Here is a 19,694-nt window from a genome sequence, read left to right on the forward strand (position 1 = left end):
ATGACAGCAAACCAAACACATAAACACACAAAAACATACTCGGGGGCTCTAAATAAAAATCTGCCTAAGCAGCAGAGACCTCCAAAGCAGACACCCAAGCAACCGCTACCCCAAAACAAAATACGTGCAACACATAGCTCACAAAGCCAGTGTGCAGAACAATCACAGACTTAAGGCTAAACAACACACCTGATACACTTGTAATAGGTAACTCTATCGTCAGGCACACTGACGTCCCGCTCACCAGACTGAACAAGGAGAAGGTCACGGTGAGCTGCCTGTCTGGCGCTAGGATCCGCCACATAACACAAACACTCAGGTCACTCCAAGGCAAGTACAAATATGACTCGGTCATTGTCCATGCTGGTGTGAATGACCTGAGACGTACCTCCCTGGACTACATGAAAAAAGACATAGAGGAGCTCTCTGAGCATGTAGCCCAGGCCGGTATGACCCTGACCTTGAGTAGCATCTTACCCTCACCAAGAATGATGCCACAATATGAAAACAAGATGATCAATTTCAACAATGGGCTTAAGTATTGGTGTCATTCAAAGGGGATCCAGTGCCTGTCAGCCTGGGATGTCATGCTCGACAAGCCAAGATGCTTCGCTAGGGACGGCTTGCACCTGTCACCCCTGGGCTTTCAGATATTGGCAAAGGCTCTTGCTTCCCCCATAGTGCCTTTTTTAGGCAAGGCTCAAAAGACAAACCCACCTCCATAGGTATCACCAGGGATAAGAAACTCAGAGTAATGCTACTCAACGCCAGAAGTCTAAACCTCAAGATGCATGCACTCGAAATTCTCCTTAGCATGGAGAACATCGATATCTGTGCAGTAACAGAAACCTGGTTCAAGGCTGCCGAGAGCACCCCAGCACTACCAGGTTATACCTCATACCATGCTTTTCGGCCCCAAAACTTGGACCGAACCACAAAAGGAGGGGGAGTATCAATATTCGTCAAAGATACCCACACCTCCAGGTTGGTGGCACAGCACGAAGCATCAGAGACTATCCATGTGCAACTAACAGGGGGTAAAACTGCCTTCCATTTTATAGCCTGCTACAGACCACCCTCCCAAACCCAGGAACCCCACTCGGCCTTCCTGAGAACATTGGAAAATATGAAGGTCTCTCCAAACACCATTATATTGGGCGACTTCAACTACCCAAACATAGACAGGGAGCATTACTCTAGCTCCAACACCCTAGCCCAAAGGTTCCTAGAATTTATAAATTCAAATGCTATGGAACAACTTGTTACCACTCCCACAAGAGGGGAAAACATACTGGACCTGATCATCACTAACATGGGGACTCTATGCTCCTGACCAGAAGTGTATACCTCACTGGTAAGATCAGACCATAAACTAATCTCACTGGATATTCACATCCCGTCCCCACCCCCTGCCCAGAAAACCACAGTGAAAAACTTCTCTAAAGCAAATTTCACACTCCTCAAAACTGAGGTGGAATCCTTCAAAGCCCCCGAACCTGTGGAAAATATGTCCCAGACCGCTGAATCCTTTATAAACGCATTCTATGAACACCTTCAGGAATGCATGGATCATGCAATCCCAAACAAAACCAAGACCCAATCCTCCAAAGGCAGACATCCTGTCTGGTGGACCCCAGCTATAAACAAACTATACAATAGAAGGAGGAAGCTACTACATGATAGAGCAAAATCCCAAAAAGGGAAGGCATCTCTGATCAGTATTAGCAAAAAACTACGGGCATTCATAAACTCGTCTAAGGCCAACTTCAAGAGAAAAATTGCACAGGACACTAAGGATAATCACAAGGCTTTTTTTAGTTATGTTAGGAACCTGGGTGGGAATTCCCAGATATGCTCAGAATTACTCCAAAATGACAAAAAATACATCGAACCCACAGACATTGCCAACATCCTAGCTGACAGGTTCAGTGCAAACTTCTCCCCCCTCCCCACCAAAAGGGCAAATATCTATCCCAGCAGAGTGCTTCCCCCCCTGACATCTCAGATGCTCAGGTAAGAGCCGCCCTCTCCAAAGCAAAAAACACAGCATCAATGAGACCAGACGGTGTCCCTGGCTGCATCCTACATGAACTTCAAGAAGAGCTAAACCCAAACATAAAACTACTGTTCAATCTCAGCTTTACTACAGGATATGTACCCAAAGAGTGGCGTACAGCAACAGTGGTCCCTCTTCACAAAGGTGATGCCTCAGCGGATCCTGGAATCTATCGCCCCATAAGCCTGACTACCTTGGTCTGCAAAGCTATGGAAAGGATCATCATGGACCTCATAAATAAAGATATTGGGGACCTACAGACACTGGATCCTACCCAGTTCGGCTTTGTTAAGGGCAGATCCTGCCTCTTAAACCTGGTCGATTTCTTTGAAACAGTCACCAAGGCCATTGACGAGGGGAAGGTGGTCCACACAGCCTACCTGGACCTCGCAAAAGCCTTTGATACAATACCCCACTCGGGCATTATAGATAAGCTCACCAGCTTAAATATAAACCCCTATGTCACCAGATGGGTTGCAAACTGGCTCAAGGACAGAACCCACATGGCTAGAATTGCTGGAGCCATGTCAGACTCCAAACCAGTTACAAGAGGCGTCCCACAAGGCTCAGTCCTGGGACCTCTCTTGTTCGGTATATATTTCTCAGAGGTACAGGCCAACACGGAAGAACTGTGGCTGACCAAGTTCGCAGATGACTGCAAACTGGGTGCCATAATCGACTCTCCAGCCGACACAAGCATCCTACAAAAGGGCCTCATAAAAACAGACAACTGGCGCCAGAGCCATGGCCTCAAGCTAAATGCCAAAAAGTGTATAGTCATCCCCTTTGGCAAAAACAAAGTGCCCACAAATTACCACATAGGTGGTAATCCATTATGTACAGAAGAAGTAATTAGGGACCTGGGGACCCAAGTTGATAACAATCTCTCATTTGACAACCACGTGGCCAAAGTGGTTAGAAAAACATTTTATATAGCCCACCTAATCATGAAGGGATTCACATCTAGATCAGGGGAGGTCATCGTGCCTCTTTACTCATCCCTCATCAGGCCCATAATTGAGTACAATGCCCCTTTTGGGATGTACCTTACCAGACACCTGCAGCAACTGCAAAGACCCCAAAAGTACCTCACCAAGAGAATCAAAGGGCTCAAACAGATGCCATATGCTGCCCGGTTAAAGAAACTCCAGCTCTACTCAGTGGCATACCACCTGCTCAGAGGCGATCTGTGCCTGATGTATAAAGCCATGTCCAACCCGGAATTAATGGACATGCTGCACCTCAGAAAATCCAAATCCCATCGAGCTACGCGCTCGAGAGACTTGAACCTCAGCACTGAAATAAATTGGACATGCTGGAGGGACAGATTCATAACCCAGAGGCTCCCATCACTCTGGAATAAAATCCCAGTCCAGATTATGCAGAGTCCCTCATTGACTCTCTTCAAGAGGAATCTTGATGAGTGGATGGGAGATTGTAGGTTTACCCTGGGTATCACTTCTGTGTCACTGTTAGACAGAGGCACAGTATACTAACCTCGAAAAAGGGCATAGCAAAATTAATTTAAAATGGGTGGCGAAAGCCAAACACACTCTGGCTAGGCTTATAAATGCCCTAGGGTAGATAGCCTAGTAAAAACCTATGAACCTATGAACCTATGAATATTTAGGAAACTTATATGGCAGCTTAAATAAAATAACTAATCTGTAGTGGATGACATCGATGGGTGAATTCAAAACATTATGTAATATTATTAATATTATTAATATAGTTCACATAACTGTCCAATTTTTCACTAGTACCTTTCCACAGAATGAAAATGTCATCCAGGTAATGCAAATATAAATGTATATTCTTATCAAAACCACTGTTAAAAACATACTTGTGTTCCTCCCTAAAAGCACAAGGTTGGCATAAACAGGTGTACATGTCGCACCCATGGCAACTCCTTTAATCTGTTAGAAATGCTACCCCTCAAAAAACACAAAATTGTTTTCCAAAATAAGTGCCATTAATTCAATGACAAGGGCAATTTGTTCATTAGAGAGTAAAGAATATAAAAACAACATCTCTTTAAAAAATTCCAAGCCAATGTCTTTAGGTATAACAGAAAATAAATAATTTTCGTCAATCATCACAAAAAGATCATTAGACCATATTTCCCTCTTAAGATGCCCTAAACATTCCCAAGAATCCCTAATTAAATGAGATGTTTTATCAACCATGTGCTTCACCCATTTATCCACAAAAATAGCCAGGGGATGGGTTTTATAACCACGGGCTGAAACTATTGGTCTAAACGGTAGATTAGAAATATTTTTGTGAATCTTCGGAACACCAAATATAGAGGAAATAACAGGGTTTGCGTCTAATAACAATTCATAGACATCCAAGGAAATGCACAAATTTAACAAATATTCCTCTAAATAAGAATCAGTTCTGTTATAAACAATATTAATCTGTTTTTTGGAAACTGGAGCATATGTATTAGCATCAAATAAAATATTTTACATAGCATCAAAATAATCTTCACCATTAAAAATGACCACACCCTGTCCTTTGTCCATTTTCATAATATGAATAGTAGAATCACTCCTACGTTTATTAATTAAACTAGCCTCTTCCTTAGACATATTAGTACAAGATTTGTTTTTTTTCCAGAATAAAACCTACAGATATCCTCCATAACTGACTTCTCAAATGTATTCACTAAAGGTTTAAGGGGGAGGGGGGTTACAGATACTTCTTCTTTCAATGCTGTGGCTACCACCACTAAAATTCTTATCTCCATAATTATTTACATATGAAAATAAAATATTAAAATTCAGCTTCCTTGTATACAACTTCAGTTCAACTAAACTGTCAGCTAAGTCAACTTTTCCCATAGGCATAAATATAAATCCCTTTAAAAATAACAAAAAAATGTTCTCTTGTAATTTTCTTATTCATATAATTTTAAATAAATCCTTCAAATGTATTAACAATAGAACTTTGGGTAGGGACTAATACCTGTACATACATACCTCTCTCTGAATAAGCCCGACCCCTCTGGAGATGTATCATCCTGTCTGCATGGTGATATCCTCCCTGAAAATTCCTGTTTGCTGGTTTCTCCAAGCAGTTAGGAGTTTGAAAATCTTGTCCCTACAACCAGTGATTTCCATCACTATAATGATTGTATTCATCACCCTCACTATAAAAATTAATGTGGTCCTCCCTTGTATAAGACCTAACTGGTTAGTGGTGATCCCTGACATAATTACCATGTTGATATGAAGAAATCAGCTTATGAAAAGGATAAACAGCCTTTTCAGAATATTGTTTAAGGTCCCTATCTAATATCTTCTTCATAAAAAGTCCATTACATCCTCTATAAATTTTATCTAAAACTTTGTGATACAAATCCCTATATTCCTCAAAAACTAAATAATTAATAATTTTACCATGCAGATTTTCTACCTCTTGGCATAGGATGTCTCTGTACTTTTCATTATAAAGAATAACCTTATTTAAAAGCTCTAACCCACACTTATCAAAAAACAGGTAAAATCATTAATCATAGCATCATCATATATTAAACCAATAGGAAACTTAAAAATGCTTAAACCCTATGGTGCAATTTGATGCTTAACACATTCATTTAAATAGGAAAAATAAATAATTTATTTTAAAGATGAAAAAGATGCAGCATTATTGGATCCCACATGCTCAGCATTAGATACTTCTTCACCATTAAAACGAAAATGTTTATCTAAAATGTTTGTGAAAACACTAAGATTATTGGAACACACTTGTTCCCTATTCAATCCAGTACCAGCAGTACAAAAATAAAAAGAAAAATTAACTAGTGAGTCAGACTGCAGTCTGCTATCTGCCTCACAATAGTCTTCAGTACCTGTAGTTTCTGTAACAGCTCACTCCGTTTCTTTAATTCCACAAACTGCAGCAAAGGAAGGAAGATCATGGTTAGCATTGTGACTACATTGAGATCCCGAACCTCCCTGACTTCTGTATTAGCATTTTCCTTTCTGCCACCATCAGACATAACAACTCAGCTTCAGGAAGTACGGATGCTGAAGAAGGACTAAAACCAGAGCTGGAATCATGAAGAATAGGAATAAGCACATCTTTTTTTAGCTCCTCGGCCATCCGCTTGTGAAAGCAGTTAAATAATGTGAGTAAGTTCACCTTTGAGAGAAGTTACATCCTCTTTCAACTGTAGCACCTCATTAGTATTGATCAGATTGGAAGAAAGTTCAAATTGATCCAAAGTATCCACTTAAAGTCTTCTACACCAATGAAACACTAGCAAAATATGTACGATGCAGTGCCTTAAAGAAACTAGTAAACTGCATAAAAACGCACTGAAGAAAGAGAGTCCCAATGGATATAAAAAAACTTTACTAGAAAAAACAGCCATCCAAAATAAAATACTGAGTGCTTTCACCCCAAAACAACCTATATGTGGTATGTACTATACATGTACTATATTTTGTAACTAGTGCTTGTATTACGATAAGCATGCCTCTTTCATGCAGTATTGATGTTGCTTTGATTCATTTTTTTTCAAATTATATTTAGTAAATCATAAATACCCAAACAATAAACACAACATTTTCACAAGCAATGATCAGCAGTGTCAGTCAAACTCAATTAACTTCTTCTTTTCATCTTCAGGTACATTCTTACACCATCAACCCTCACCCCCCTTCTAAGTGTTCATTTTGGCAGCACTTTTCAGTTATTTCTGTTTAAACATCCTCCCTCAAATACTGATCCCTGTGTTGTTATATGCAATTTCCTGTTATTTATTTATTTTTTTACTCACTTATTACATTGGCAACCAGTGGATTAGCAAGGAGGAAGTAAGGATAGCTATGAAGAGGATAGCTATGAAGAGGATGAAGAATGGAAAGGCTGTTGGTCCAGATGACATACCTGTGGAAACATGGAGGTCTTTAGATGAAATGGCAGTGGAGTTTTTAGCTAGATTATTTAATGAAATCTTGGAAAGTGAGAGGATGCCTGAGGAATGGAGAAAAAGTTTTTTGTTACCAATTTTTAAGAATAAAGGTGATGTGAAGAGCTGTAGTAATTATAAAGGGATTAAACTGATCAGTCACAGCATGAAGTTATGGGAAAGAGTAGTGGAAGCTAGGTTAAGAAGGAAGGTGATTATTTGTGATCAGCAGGAAAGAGCACTACAGATGCGATGCTTGCTCTGAGAGTGTTGATGGAGAGAAGGTCAGAAGGAGATGCATTGTGTCTTTGTGGACTTAGAGAAAGCATATGACAGGGTGCCCATAGAGGAATTGTGGTATTGTATGAGGAAGTCGGGAGTGTCAGAGAAGTATGTAAGGGTGGCACAGGATATGTATGAGGGTAGTATGACAGCAGTGAGGTCTGCGGTGGGAGTGACCGATGCGTTTAAGGTGGAGGTGGGATTACATCAAGGATCAGCTCTGAGCCCTTTCTTATTTGCAATGGTGACGGACAGGTTGACAGACGAGATCAGACAGGAGTCCCTGTGGGCTATGATGTTTGCAGATGACATTGTGATCTGTAGTGAGAGTAGGGAACAGGTGGAGGAGACCCTGGAGAGGTGGAGATATGCTCTAGAGAGAAGAGGAATGAAGGTCAGAAGGACTAAGACAGAATATATGTGTGTGAATGACAGGGAGCATATAGGAATGGGGAGGATGCAGGGAGTAGAGGTGGCAAAGATGGATGAGTTTAAATACTTGGGATCAACAGTTCAGAGTAATGGAGAGTGTGGCAGAGAGGTGAAGAAGAGAGTACAGGCAGGATGGAGTGGGTGGAGAAGAGTGTCAGGAGTGATTTGTGACAGAGGAGTACCTTTAAGAGTGAAATGGAAGGTCTACAAGAGGGTAGTGAGACCAGCTATGTTATATGGGTTGGAGGCAGTGGCACTGACAAAAAGGCAGGAGTCAGAACTGGACGTGGCAGAGTTAAAGATGTTAAGATTTGCACTGGGTGTGATGAGGGTGGACAGGATTAGGAATAAGTATATTATAGGGTTAGCCCAGGTTGGAAGGTGTGGAGACAATGCCAGAGAGGCAAGATTACATTGGTTTGGACATGTGCTGAGAAGGGATGCAGAGTATATTGGGAAAAAGATGCTAAGGATGAAGCTGCCAGGAAACAGGAAAAGAGGAAGGCCTAAGATAAGGTTTATGGATGTGGTGTGAGAGGACATGCAGGTGGTTGTTGTGACAGAGCAAGATGCAGAGGATGGGAAGAAATGGAAATAGATGATCAGCTGTGGTGACCCTTAATGGGAGCAGCCGAAAGAAGAAGATTACATTGGCAACCATACATTTATATAAATGAAAACAAATCATATTGACATAATCCTAGTTGCAAGCATTATACATCACAAAGCATACTGACATAATTTTAGTTGCAAACATTATACATAACTTATAATGTACCTAATCATTGCCAGTCAAACATTACATAGCTCATTCAAACCCTGCCTTCTTGTAAACCTCATTCCTCCCCTGTATGTATTACTCCCACAATTCCCATTTTTTTCTATGTAATTTGCTCCTACCCTTTTCTAAAGGTCCCAATTCCAGTTGTTTTATTTCTGTTACTATATTCACTACTTCTAGTAGAGCTGGTTTAGACATTCACTTCCATTTTATTGTAATGTCTTTTTTTGGCAGCTACCATAATTAGACTCAGTAAAGCCTTACTATATTTATGCAATTCTGATTCTGTATCATAGCTCAAAAAATAATTTCCCTACATGAAGAATTATTTCCCTACATACACGGAATCGGTCACCCAGTATCTCTGATAAGAGTAGTCTGCAGGGAATATTAAAAGTCTACCAACTCATTACGCTCCCAGTAAATATTTTCCGAATTATCTCTTTCTTCCCCATCACATGTCCAACATTTGCTGTCTACTGAGGAAAAATTATCTGGAGTCAACTTGGGATATAAAAATATCTATGTAAACATTTCCAAGTAAAAATCCTAAATATTCTAGATTTTGTTGCATATTTGGGAGACATACATATATCCCCCATTATTTCTTTGTGAATTGCTTATTCAGACTCTCTTTCCAATCCTTTCTAACTTTTTCTGATTGATTCTTATAGTTATCATGCAATATTTTATATGCTCTACCAATTATTCCTTTTTAACAGCAGCTTCTGTTATAAATTCTACTAAAAACTCTGCAAGTTCTGGTCTTTTGTTTAAGACCCTTCTATTTCTTTCTCTTTGCCTATATGCTGATATAAATTATTGATAGGGAAGGCAATCTCTAATTTAGAATGTCCCAGAATGTACCAGTGTTTTCAATGGGAGAGCACTGAGGTTTTCCAGAACCTACACCCATTCCTCCTGTCTGCTTTAGAGGATGTGTGTTTTACTGTCTGCAATTTTCCTGACAGTCATCCAGCTGTCCCTTAAAAGGTAGATAGGATGTATAAATTCCTTAGTCTTTTAAACTTTTATACATTATTCCCAAACCTGAACCAACAACTATGGCCTTAGTTGACTCCACTGCTGCTAACAACTTAGTTAATTCCAAGCCTACTGTTTCTTATAAAGATGGGAAAATTATTGATAGGTATGGAAAAAAGTATATACTTCTGCAACTTTTATTTTCAGAATTTTAAACTTTCAGGCTCATATGTTGAAGTTTGTTCTGACATATTTTGAAAGTATTGGGAAGGTTTTATCTACAGTTTCGTCTTGTGAAGAAAAGTTCTGCTTTAAATAATTTAGTTTCTTCTGATGCACAAGGTCACTATTTATTGTCTGCAGTGCATGTATGAATCTTTTAAGACTTCTTCCAGGGATATGGCTACTGGAACTCTTTTAAGGAAGTCTGGTTGGCTGCATTCTCAGAACCTCATAGATGATGTAAAAATGAGATTCTGAATTCTCCTATGGATAGTTATTTAGTGTTTGGCCCCTCTGCTACAGAGGTGATCAAAAATGTGATGAAAGGGGCAAGCTGATCCAGGGAATCTCCAAGATATTTCAGCCTTCCTTTTCCAAATTGTCTAAGATTTTCTTTCTCCTCATCCAGTTTTGGCAAAAACAGAATACACAGTCTCAACATAGTTCAGGTAAACAAAATGAAATGACAAGAGGGTTCCAAAAAGAAGTCTCAAACCTCCCCAAACCAAAGACTGTCCAACAAGCCTGAATGACTATTCAAGAAACCTTGCCAACCTCTCCCTCTCTTGCCCCTTTTCTCTTCCAGAAAGTCCGAATCTCCATTTTTGTCTTTAGCATAAGATTGTTTCAGACAAATAGGTTCTGAAAATCATTCATCAGAGTTACAGATGACAGTGGCAGGAATGCTTCCTCTCCATGGGGTCATTCCTCATCCTGCAAATCAGATTCTTTTGTTTCTACCTGTTCTTCATCACATGCTGTCACAAGAAGTGATAGAATCAGTTCCTTCTTCCCAGGTGGGGAAGAGGTTTTATTCAAGGATGTTCACAGAACCAAAGAAAGCAAATGGTTGGAGATCAGTTCTGGATCGTTCTTTCCTAAACCTGTTTGTGATAGTGCCAAAATTCAAAATGAACTCACTTCACAGCCTATTAAATATTCTTCCTCTTTCACTTTCACTGCTAACACTAGACTTAAAAGATGACCCTCAATATATCCATATTCATCCAGACTTTAGATATTAAATAAGGTTTTGTATGTCTGGATCACATTTATCAGTTTTCTGCCTTACCCTTTGGACTAGCCACTATACCAGGAGTTTTCAGAAAGTGTTTAGCTACAGTTACAGCTCATTGCAGAATACAGGTTATCCACATTTTCCCCATATTTAGATGACTTTCTTATCTTTGCAGAGTCATTTTCAAAATGTCAGGAATCTCTCTCTCTCTCTCTCTCTCTCTCTTGGGTGGGAGATCTCTTGCACAAGCCGGGGTTTCAAAGAGAATGTTCAAAAGTCTTTCTTGACTTCCTCATACAGGATTGTGTTCCTGTGATGTCAACTAGACTGCTCAGTTCAAAGAGCTTTTCTTCCACTGTCAAAATTAGAACTTTATTTAGATCTGTTTCCAAGGTTTTCCACTCAGAGCTTATCACTGACAGGGAAAACCTCAAGATTTTTGGTCTCATGGCCTCTATGATTCTCATGATACCCCTGGCCAAGACACTATACGAGAAAGATACAGATGTATGTCAAATCAGTTTTGTCCCAGCATCTACATCCCTTATCTTTTCAGATTTCTATACAGGTGTTTGAAGAAGATAAATGTTTTTCTGGAGACAACAAATATCCCTAAATCCAGGTGTCCCCTTCTGCTCCAAAACAGTCAGTCACCACAGATGTTTTGGACTTTGTCTGGGTAGCAATTTCAGGAGGGATAAAAGTACAGGGGGGGTTGTGGGACAACAAGGACAGATGCAAGCACATAAATACAAAGAACACGCTTGACCTGATTAAGGCACTAAACTGTCTGAATCAGCTTTGGTGCCCAGAACCTCTTCAAGTGGTTACAGAAAATGCCACTGTCATGTGTTACATCAACGAGCAAGGAGGATCCAGGTCATACTCCCTTTGCAGACTAGCCATGTTAGCTTGTAAAATAGCTTCACAGCAGAGTCTCACTCTGCATGCATCCTACATTACATCAGAAAAAAATCATGTGGTAGACAAGCTGAGCAGGACCAGCACATGCCCTCATGAATGGAAACTAGATCGGGGGTCTTCCAAGATTTGTTCCATCTGAGGGGAGTTCCTCAAATAGACCTCTTTGCCTCCTCTCTGAACAATCAACTGTCAAAATTCTATTCTAGGACTCCATGCAAGAAGGCCTAGAAAATAGGTGCATTTTCGTTTGTTTGGACAGGAATGTTTGTGTAGAACTTTCTACCCTTTCTACTAATACCCAGTGTACATCTGTAAATTCAAAATGAATCACCCAAGATCATTGTGGTGACTCCCTTCTGGTCCAGGCAACTGTGGCTCTTCCTTCTTTTGGAAATGTCCAGGGGCAAGTATCATAATCTTCCTGGTGGACTGGATCTACTCACACAAGTACAGGAGTATTTGAAACACAGTTATCTTCAATTGACTGCCTGGATGATAGGGTATTGATTCTTTTTTGGTACCTGTTTTCTGAGGATGTGCATCAGATACTAATGGAGACAATAAACCATGCTACTAGAAAATCATATATTAGCACTTGGAAAAGGTTTTGCCAGTTGATGCTAACAACATAGCCAGCATCCATTCAGGGCTAGTTATTCTGCAGTTTTACAATATTTGTGAGAGTTACTACCTATGGCCTTTCTTATTTCTCATAAAGGTTCACTTATTGGTGAATTCAGCATGTCTGTCAATGTATCCTCCTCTTTCAAAGCAGTCTCATGTCAAAATGTTCTTGAAAGGGGTTTTGCATAAGAGGCCTCCAAGTAAACTTGTGGCCTCTCCTTCTGATCTTAATTTTGTGTTAGAGAAACTAGCATTTGCTCCATTTGAACCAGCTAGTCTGGCTGTCTTTTTTTCACTAAATATTTTTTTTATTATTTCAAATAAGATGTCTTAAACATTACATGAAATAAAGATAAATAACATATTTACAATTCTAAAACATTACTAACTTCAAACCATTATATAACTATTTACATTGGTGTCTATGCAAATAACATTGAAATTCTATATTATATAAAGTTAGAAACATAAGATGATATATCTTCTTCGATCTTTTCGAGTATTTCCAGTACTTTCATCCAAGAGTAATAGTAAGAAGTAAATCTTTTAGCTCTGTTCTTCACTGTTAATATTTCCATGTGAGCAACTGTTGTTAAAGTCTCAAATTCCTTGAATGTAGGCAAAGCCTCATTTTTCCAGTGTATAGTTATGATTTTACGTGAAATTGCCAATAGTGACCATAGGATTTTAGTGTCTTTTTTTGGTACACAGTTTGGAATAGGAGAGTTGAATAAAATTAAAGACTTTGTTAATTGAAAATTATTATTATAAACAGTCTGAAAAAAATAGTTAATGGATTTCCAGTACATATTGAGACATATACATTCATAAAAAACATGCTGCCAATTTGCTTTTATCTTGGTATGGCATTTCCAACATTGATCTTCAATAGAATACATTTTGGCTAACCTATGTGGTGTATAGAAACTTCTGTGTAGATATCTCCAAGTGAATAATCGCCAGTATTTTGATAATGTAGAAAATTTGGAAGATTTTAGAATATTACTTTTTTCTTCTTCAACTGGAGGATGGTTGTTTATTAAAGTATAATAATCCCAGTATGATTTTTCATAATAGTTTTTGTTTTTATAACAATTTTATAGATATTAGACAAATAACCTGTACCCTGATAAGGCTGTTTTCTGATAAGAATAAGGTATTCAATGAGTTTTGGAGCTTCATGTCTAACTGAAGGTTGCATTTGTTCTATTTCATTTATAAGAAAATGCATTAGATTTTGTAAAAACAACCAATTGTCTTTATTTATATTATAATTATAAATTATCTGTTCCTTTGTTAGAATTTTCCCTTTCTCTATAAGTTGATGCCAAAAGAGTAATGTTTCTTATTTAAGTATATTTATTTTAGATATTTGGAATGTATCTAGAATATTTGGTGTAAAAGCTATAGTCTGGCTGTCTTGAGGTTCTAAACATGGAAAATAATTTTACTGATTACTCTGACCTCTGCAAGATGGATATCTGAGTTGCAAGCTCTTTGAGTCAACCCTACCTCATTTTCCATAGGGACAGGGTTTCTTTGAGAACTAATCCTTCCGTTATGCCTAAAGTGGTATCCAAATTTACTTTAAGCCATATTATCCATCTCTCCATTTTCTTTTCTGAACCTGAAAATGGAGAGAAAGGATACTCCTTACTTTGGATGTCCACAGACAGCTCAGGTACTATCTTAACAAAATTAAATTGTTTACAATATCGGCTCATTTGTTCATTTCTTGTGAAGGTAAGAAGAAGGGGACAACCTATAGCAAAACAAATTATTTCCAAATGGTTGTCTAAGACTATTAACTTTTGTTATACTCACCATGATGAATCTATTCCAGACAGGGTCAAGGCTTACTCTACCAGGGCCTTGGATCCATCTATGGCTTTTTGGAAAGTGTTGGAGTCTAGAAGTTTTCTAAAAGCTGCTACTTGGTCCACTGTACATACTTTTACAAAGTACTATAAGCTTAATTCCTTCTTTAGGTTCAGATCAAGCTTTAATAGAAACATTCTCCAGAAGCCCCTAGACCCTTCTGCTTCTTCCTCCCAAATCCAGTTATCTATGGTAACCTTACCATAATACTTTATGTTCGAATGATTACTGATGCAGTAGCTCCCCTCTCCTGCCATCCACATTTTTTTATGTATATTTTATACCAGGGTGTGGACATGTATTTTTTATTATTCCTAGCATTGTCCTTTCAGGGCTCAGACTCCCTTTCTCTGTTGGCAGGAAAGCTCTAAAGGGCTTTGCACCCAGACTTGTCTTTAACTCAGCTTAGGTTAAGCTGCTTGGCAGTTTGGGCATGTGGAAGGTACCCTGAAGCTTTGGAAGCTGAATGGCTGTTATACCCTTGGCAGGATACAGCACATATAGCTAAGGCTTCTGCAGTGATCATTCAAGCATCTACTATTATGGCTAGTTCAACTTATGCAAATAATTCCACAGGGATGGCACAGCAGCTGGGGATGATATAATGTGTAATATCGCCAGCCAACATCTGTCAGTCTTCAGCAGCCCCTTGTTAGCCGAGTGTTGAGTCATAGCAAGACAACAATAGCTAATCAGGTCCTTTTAGGCTCATAGGAAGTGAATATCACAAGCCAAGGGTCCTGTGATTACTCTTCATTCAGAATAAAAGCACTGCTCACTCACCATGGGGTACAAAGCACAGAAATAAGTTGTGATCCAAGTCAGTGTTCATTTGGGGGTGGACTACCTGAAGGGAAGCAGAGGTAGATGACAGTAATCATACTGAAACATAAATTGGAAATAGAAAATAGAAATATCACTTATGAATAATGGATGAACTGGAAAACAGAGGTATAAATGAACTGCAAGATAAACAATCTTTCACAGAAGCACTAATATCATAGTTGATGAAATATCTATCATTCATGGATATCAAGTTGCTTTGGTAAAACAGTAGAGGGTGAAATAAGTCCTTGATCGTTGTGAAACGTCATTACTTTGTGAAATGTTTCCTACTAGTTCACGTTTGCAAGCTGTCTTTTAATAGCATTTGCTGGCATTGTGTCAAAAGGAGACTATGCAACTCTGATGAAATACTTTAAAGGTTCATGCACATAAATACAGTTTACCTGTTTATGATTACGTCTCAAAATTATCCAAACAAGTTAGTTTGAATTAATGGCATCACTGCGCTCTTATTTAACAGATTCCCTGATTTAATTAATAAATTAATTTCAAGCACCAGATATGACTGACGTAAACAAACAAATGTAAGAACTTTTAAAGTCAATAGGATATCAACCGTTTATTTAATGACAGTTGTAGAGTGCGGTTAAGGCAAAATAACTCTGAAACCATGGTATCTGCATACCAAAGGAACCTTACTTAAGTTTTACAATCTTATCAATGTTTTACCATCATAAAAATGTAGATAATAGAAAATAGCTAAGACTTGTTATCATGCCAATAGAAGAGTTCATACCAGGTCATACACTGAAAGAATGTCATCATAAATAAACATGTCAGTCAATACATCAATTAATCAATAAAGACGTAAATAAATAATTTTAATCCCTGAAGCTAAGCAAAGACATAGTCTTAAAAATAACCTAGAAAATGTCTTAAGCAATACTGAACTTTCTACTGCAGTTTGTTCATCTTGTAGCAACAAATGATAATAAAAAGTATCAGTCTTCATATTATTGTTGAAAAGGCCTTAAAACAGAGTTCATTTTTCCACACTGCTTATTGCTTGAGAACTGGATGGCACTATATTTTGGCTGCAGTATGTTAAGAAGCAGAAATTATTGTGGCAAAGTATCTGGAGTAACAACCAGCTAAAAGCCATGAGTATGGGAAATCTTCTGTCTGTAAATAGAGTGTTTGAAAACTAGCCAAGCTCCTAGCTAGGGTTTTAGCCATTAATAAGACCTAGTAGTATGCAGACATTTGTTTTCTTGATATATGGCAGAATGCACAATGACTGTGTAGCAAGGTACAGATTTGTCTCATTCTGCTACGAGTACCATATCTTCTCAGTCACTAGCACAGCTTAATTTGAAATTAACACCAGAAGTCCCTCATGCTGTCTTTCCTGAATTTCAGCACAGGTTTAAATTGACATATTCTTGTAATTACTATCCTTCAACCCATTTTCACTCCCTGCCTTATTTGTCTAACTCAGGATCTTGAGCAGCTGCTGTGCATCACAGCGGCAGCATGTTTAAGACAGAACCCCAGTCATGCCAAAGAAACCAAGCCGCTGTAACACACGGACACAGTCACAAGCAAGTTTATCACACATCTGGGTCGACAGAGTATTGCTAGTATATCTTCCCATAGTATACTATATTGTAATATAATATAATACAATATTCCACATTTTAGAACGAAACCTGCTCTGTTCATTCCTTCTTCCTTCTATCACCTTTCTTTGATTTTCAGCATCTTCATTCATGCCTATACATCACATTATTATGTTTTTCTATGCTCACCCTGCATAAATAACTCTCTTTACAAAGTCAGCATCACACATAACCCTTCTTCTTCAACCTCCACATCCATTATCCTCAGCTGTTCTCCTTCCATGTCATCAACTCAGCCACATGTTCACTTCCATTATTCTTTTAATTATTAACCTTATGCTACTGCAATTACTTTATTCTTATTTTATTCCACACCTTTAAGCAGTTTCTCATCAACATCCACCAACTTTCTACTGTACCTTTGTCATTCATGCTTTCTGAATCCATTCTTGTTTCAGATGTACCTCATGTAGATATATTTCATCATTTTACTCCTGCTGTCCACTTTGGGCACTCCTGTTTGTACCTAGATTCTCATACATGCCTTTTTCTATATCTGATTTAGCAACCCCCTCCTCCCACATGCAAAATAGTTGAAATACTTCAAGCAACTTCAAATTTGAAATAAGAGTGGTCTGCTTATATATTTAGTGAGCTGGACTTCAGTCACATAACCTCCCAAAACATTATCTACTTTTTCTAATCAATAGTGTCTGCTTTTTTAGTATGACCCTGGTACCATACTTATAAAAATCTCTTATGTAGTCTTCTAGTTTCTATCAAGCAACAAGTAAATTTCTAATTACTTTTCCAACTCTTCTATTCTTTCATTTACAATAGTAAAACTAGCATCTGCACAAGCCAGACTTTGGTTAAGGGAGAACAGATACTATGTAATATTTTAGCATTCTGCATAAAGAGAGAGCTCTTACCCTATCTACTACTTGTCTTTTGGCTTTTCCCGGTTAGGGGTCGCCACAGCGGAACTTTGGTACACTAATGATTGGCAGTTTATTTTTATGTGCTGAGTTGCCAGCCCTAACACACAACCTTCAACGAAGGCATGCCCATTCACGCATGTCTTCATGCAGAAAATGCTCTAGCTGAGAGTCGAATCGGTCAGCGTCTTACTGTGAGGCGACAATGCTACCGCAGCACCACTACCGCAGATAGAGCTCTTACCCTATATTATGTCTAATTTCGGACATGCCTTCTTGAATAGGAGGAGGAGACAAGGTTGTTTCTGGTGAGATAAGCTGCAGATGTCATTACAGTCTGGTGGTAAATGTGACTTACTCTAGCAAATCTGAATTGTCCTGAAGTCAGGAGAGACTACATCCAGATTCCCTTCTTGCCAGGGAGTGTTTCATTTATGATGATTTTCATATAATGAAGTCCAAAGGGGAGCAAGCAGTAGGCTAAATTTTGAGGCTTGATTTGATGGATTACAAGAGCTAATGTGACCAGATGCTCATGATAGTACAGACTAGATGCTCATGGTAGTACAAGACATCCAGAATTCCATTGCATATTCTTTCTGTAGCTGACGACCTGCAGCTCATAAAGTCCACTGATGGAGCACAGCCTCCAGCTAAGGAAAATCTGAAAAACATTCTAGATTCCCAAGGTTTACTTGCTTGAGCAATCATTATTAAAAGGAAATTGTTGGAAAAAAACGCTAGTCATATAAATGCCATAATGGCAAATAAATAAAAAAGGACAGCAATGTTCTGGTACAGATGACAAACTGAGGTACAACTGATAGCTATTTTGTGTGGGAGGTTATTTATGCCAAAAATATGAGAACTAGCATGCACATTTAGTAGCAATGACAAAACTTTTGCAAATAGTATTGTGATACTAGATATATTTACACCACTACTGCCACAACCGTGATGAGGATAGTCAGAAAATAGTTTTGTGTTTCTATATTAATATTAATTTTGCTAGTATTAAGTTAAAATACTGAACTCAATCACAGTTTCTTTTCATGTGTCATAATTACATTATACAGAAGCATATTCTATCAAAGAAATAAACATAGCCAATCCATTTAAGTTTTCAGCAATAGTAAATTATACTATTGTAAACTCAGTATGTGACTTCTTACCCCCAAGTACCATCCCTGCTTGATAACACTTCCTCAACCGACATGCTGGGCAGTTTTTTCTGCGAAGTTTGTCAACAATACAGTCATTTCTTCCAGCACACAAGTAGTTATGTTGTCCTACAAAATATAAAGTTAAATAAACGAAAATTAATTAAAACTCATTAAGATCTGCCAGACTGGATAAATGCAAGGCTACTTTTTAGCACAGTAAACTATTCCTAATAATCTTTACAAAACACTTTGATACATTTGCACATTTATATCTGCAGAATTTTTCAGTTATACCTTCCTGGTTATTGAAGACAGCTATCTAAAAAAGATTTTGTATTGCCCCAGTTCTCTTCCTATAATACTGTTTTGTTCTTGTTTACTTATAAGCCTTTGTCTGCAGCATCTTTATAAGTTTTCAAATCAATTGAATACCTTACAAGTAGCTCACATGTATGACACATGTATGACAAGTACAATACAGCTAAGCCAAATCATGGAACATATTTCAGTAACTGATCTAGTTATCTCATTCAGTTAAATTGATTAATCCTGCTTAGTCAAACACTGGGCAGAAAAAAATCTACAATAAAGCAATATCTGCAGGGGATGTTCAAATGAGGTCATACATTTTGGGGTTGCAAGAAGAAACTAAAGCACCTCCAGAAACCAGAAACTATAATGGTGAGTAAATGCAAACTTCACACAGAATCAATACTGAAGACATGCTCAAAAAGTTCAAACCCTGGCAGTGACAGACAGCTGCACTAGCCAATGCAATACCTTATTTAATGATGAATGATGAAGGTAATATAATTATTAATAGACAAAGTATATCTATGTTGGTAAAACTTAAGGCCCCATCTATTTCAGTTACTTTACTAGAATAATGAAGCTACAAAAAGATGCTGAGACACAGCTTCCTTAATGATGGATAGTAAGCAATGGCACAGTAAGTACACCCTGAGCCCAGGGCAGTTTTCAAACAATGCTCCACCCTACCTTTTTACAGACAGCACATAAATATATATGTCCATTTGAATTCACCTTCTTGATTGTTTTAAATTTA

At 38.2% G+C, this 19,694-nt stretch overlaps 1 protein-coding gene across 2 annotated transcripts in view; it reads right to left on the reverse strand.

Annotated features, from left to right (window-relative positions):
- PGR (progesterone receptor) overlaps positions 1-19,694 on the reverse strand; it is a 1,418,053-nt gene that overhangs the window by 566,460 nt on the left and 831,899 nt on the right. For both annotated transcript variants that reach the window (XM_044072709.1, XM_044072710.1), the window contains exon 3: positions 18,638-18,754. In XM_044072709.1, the coding sequence (XP_043928644.1) occupies positions 18,638-18,754 (117 nt within the window). The remainder of the gene's footprint in view (positions 1-18,637; positions 18,755-19,694) is intronic.

Source organism: Protopterus annectens, chromosome 5.part0 (genome assembly GCF_019279795.1).
Source record: "Protopterus annectens isolate FY-2018-M chromosome 5.part0, PAN1.0, whole genome shotgun sequence".
Taxonomy (NCBI): domain Eukaryota; kingdom Metazoa; phylum Chordata; order Ceratodontiformes; family Protopteridae; genus Protopterus; species Protopterus annectens.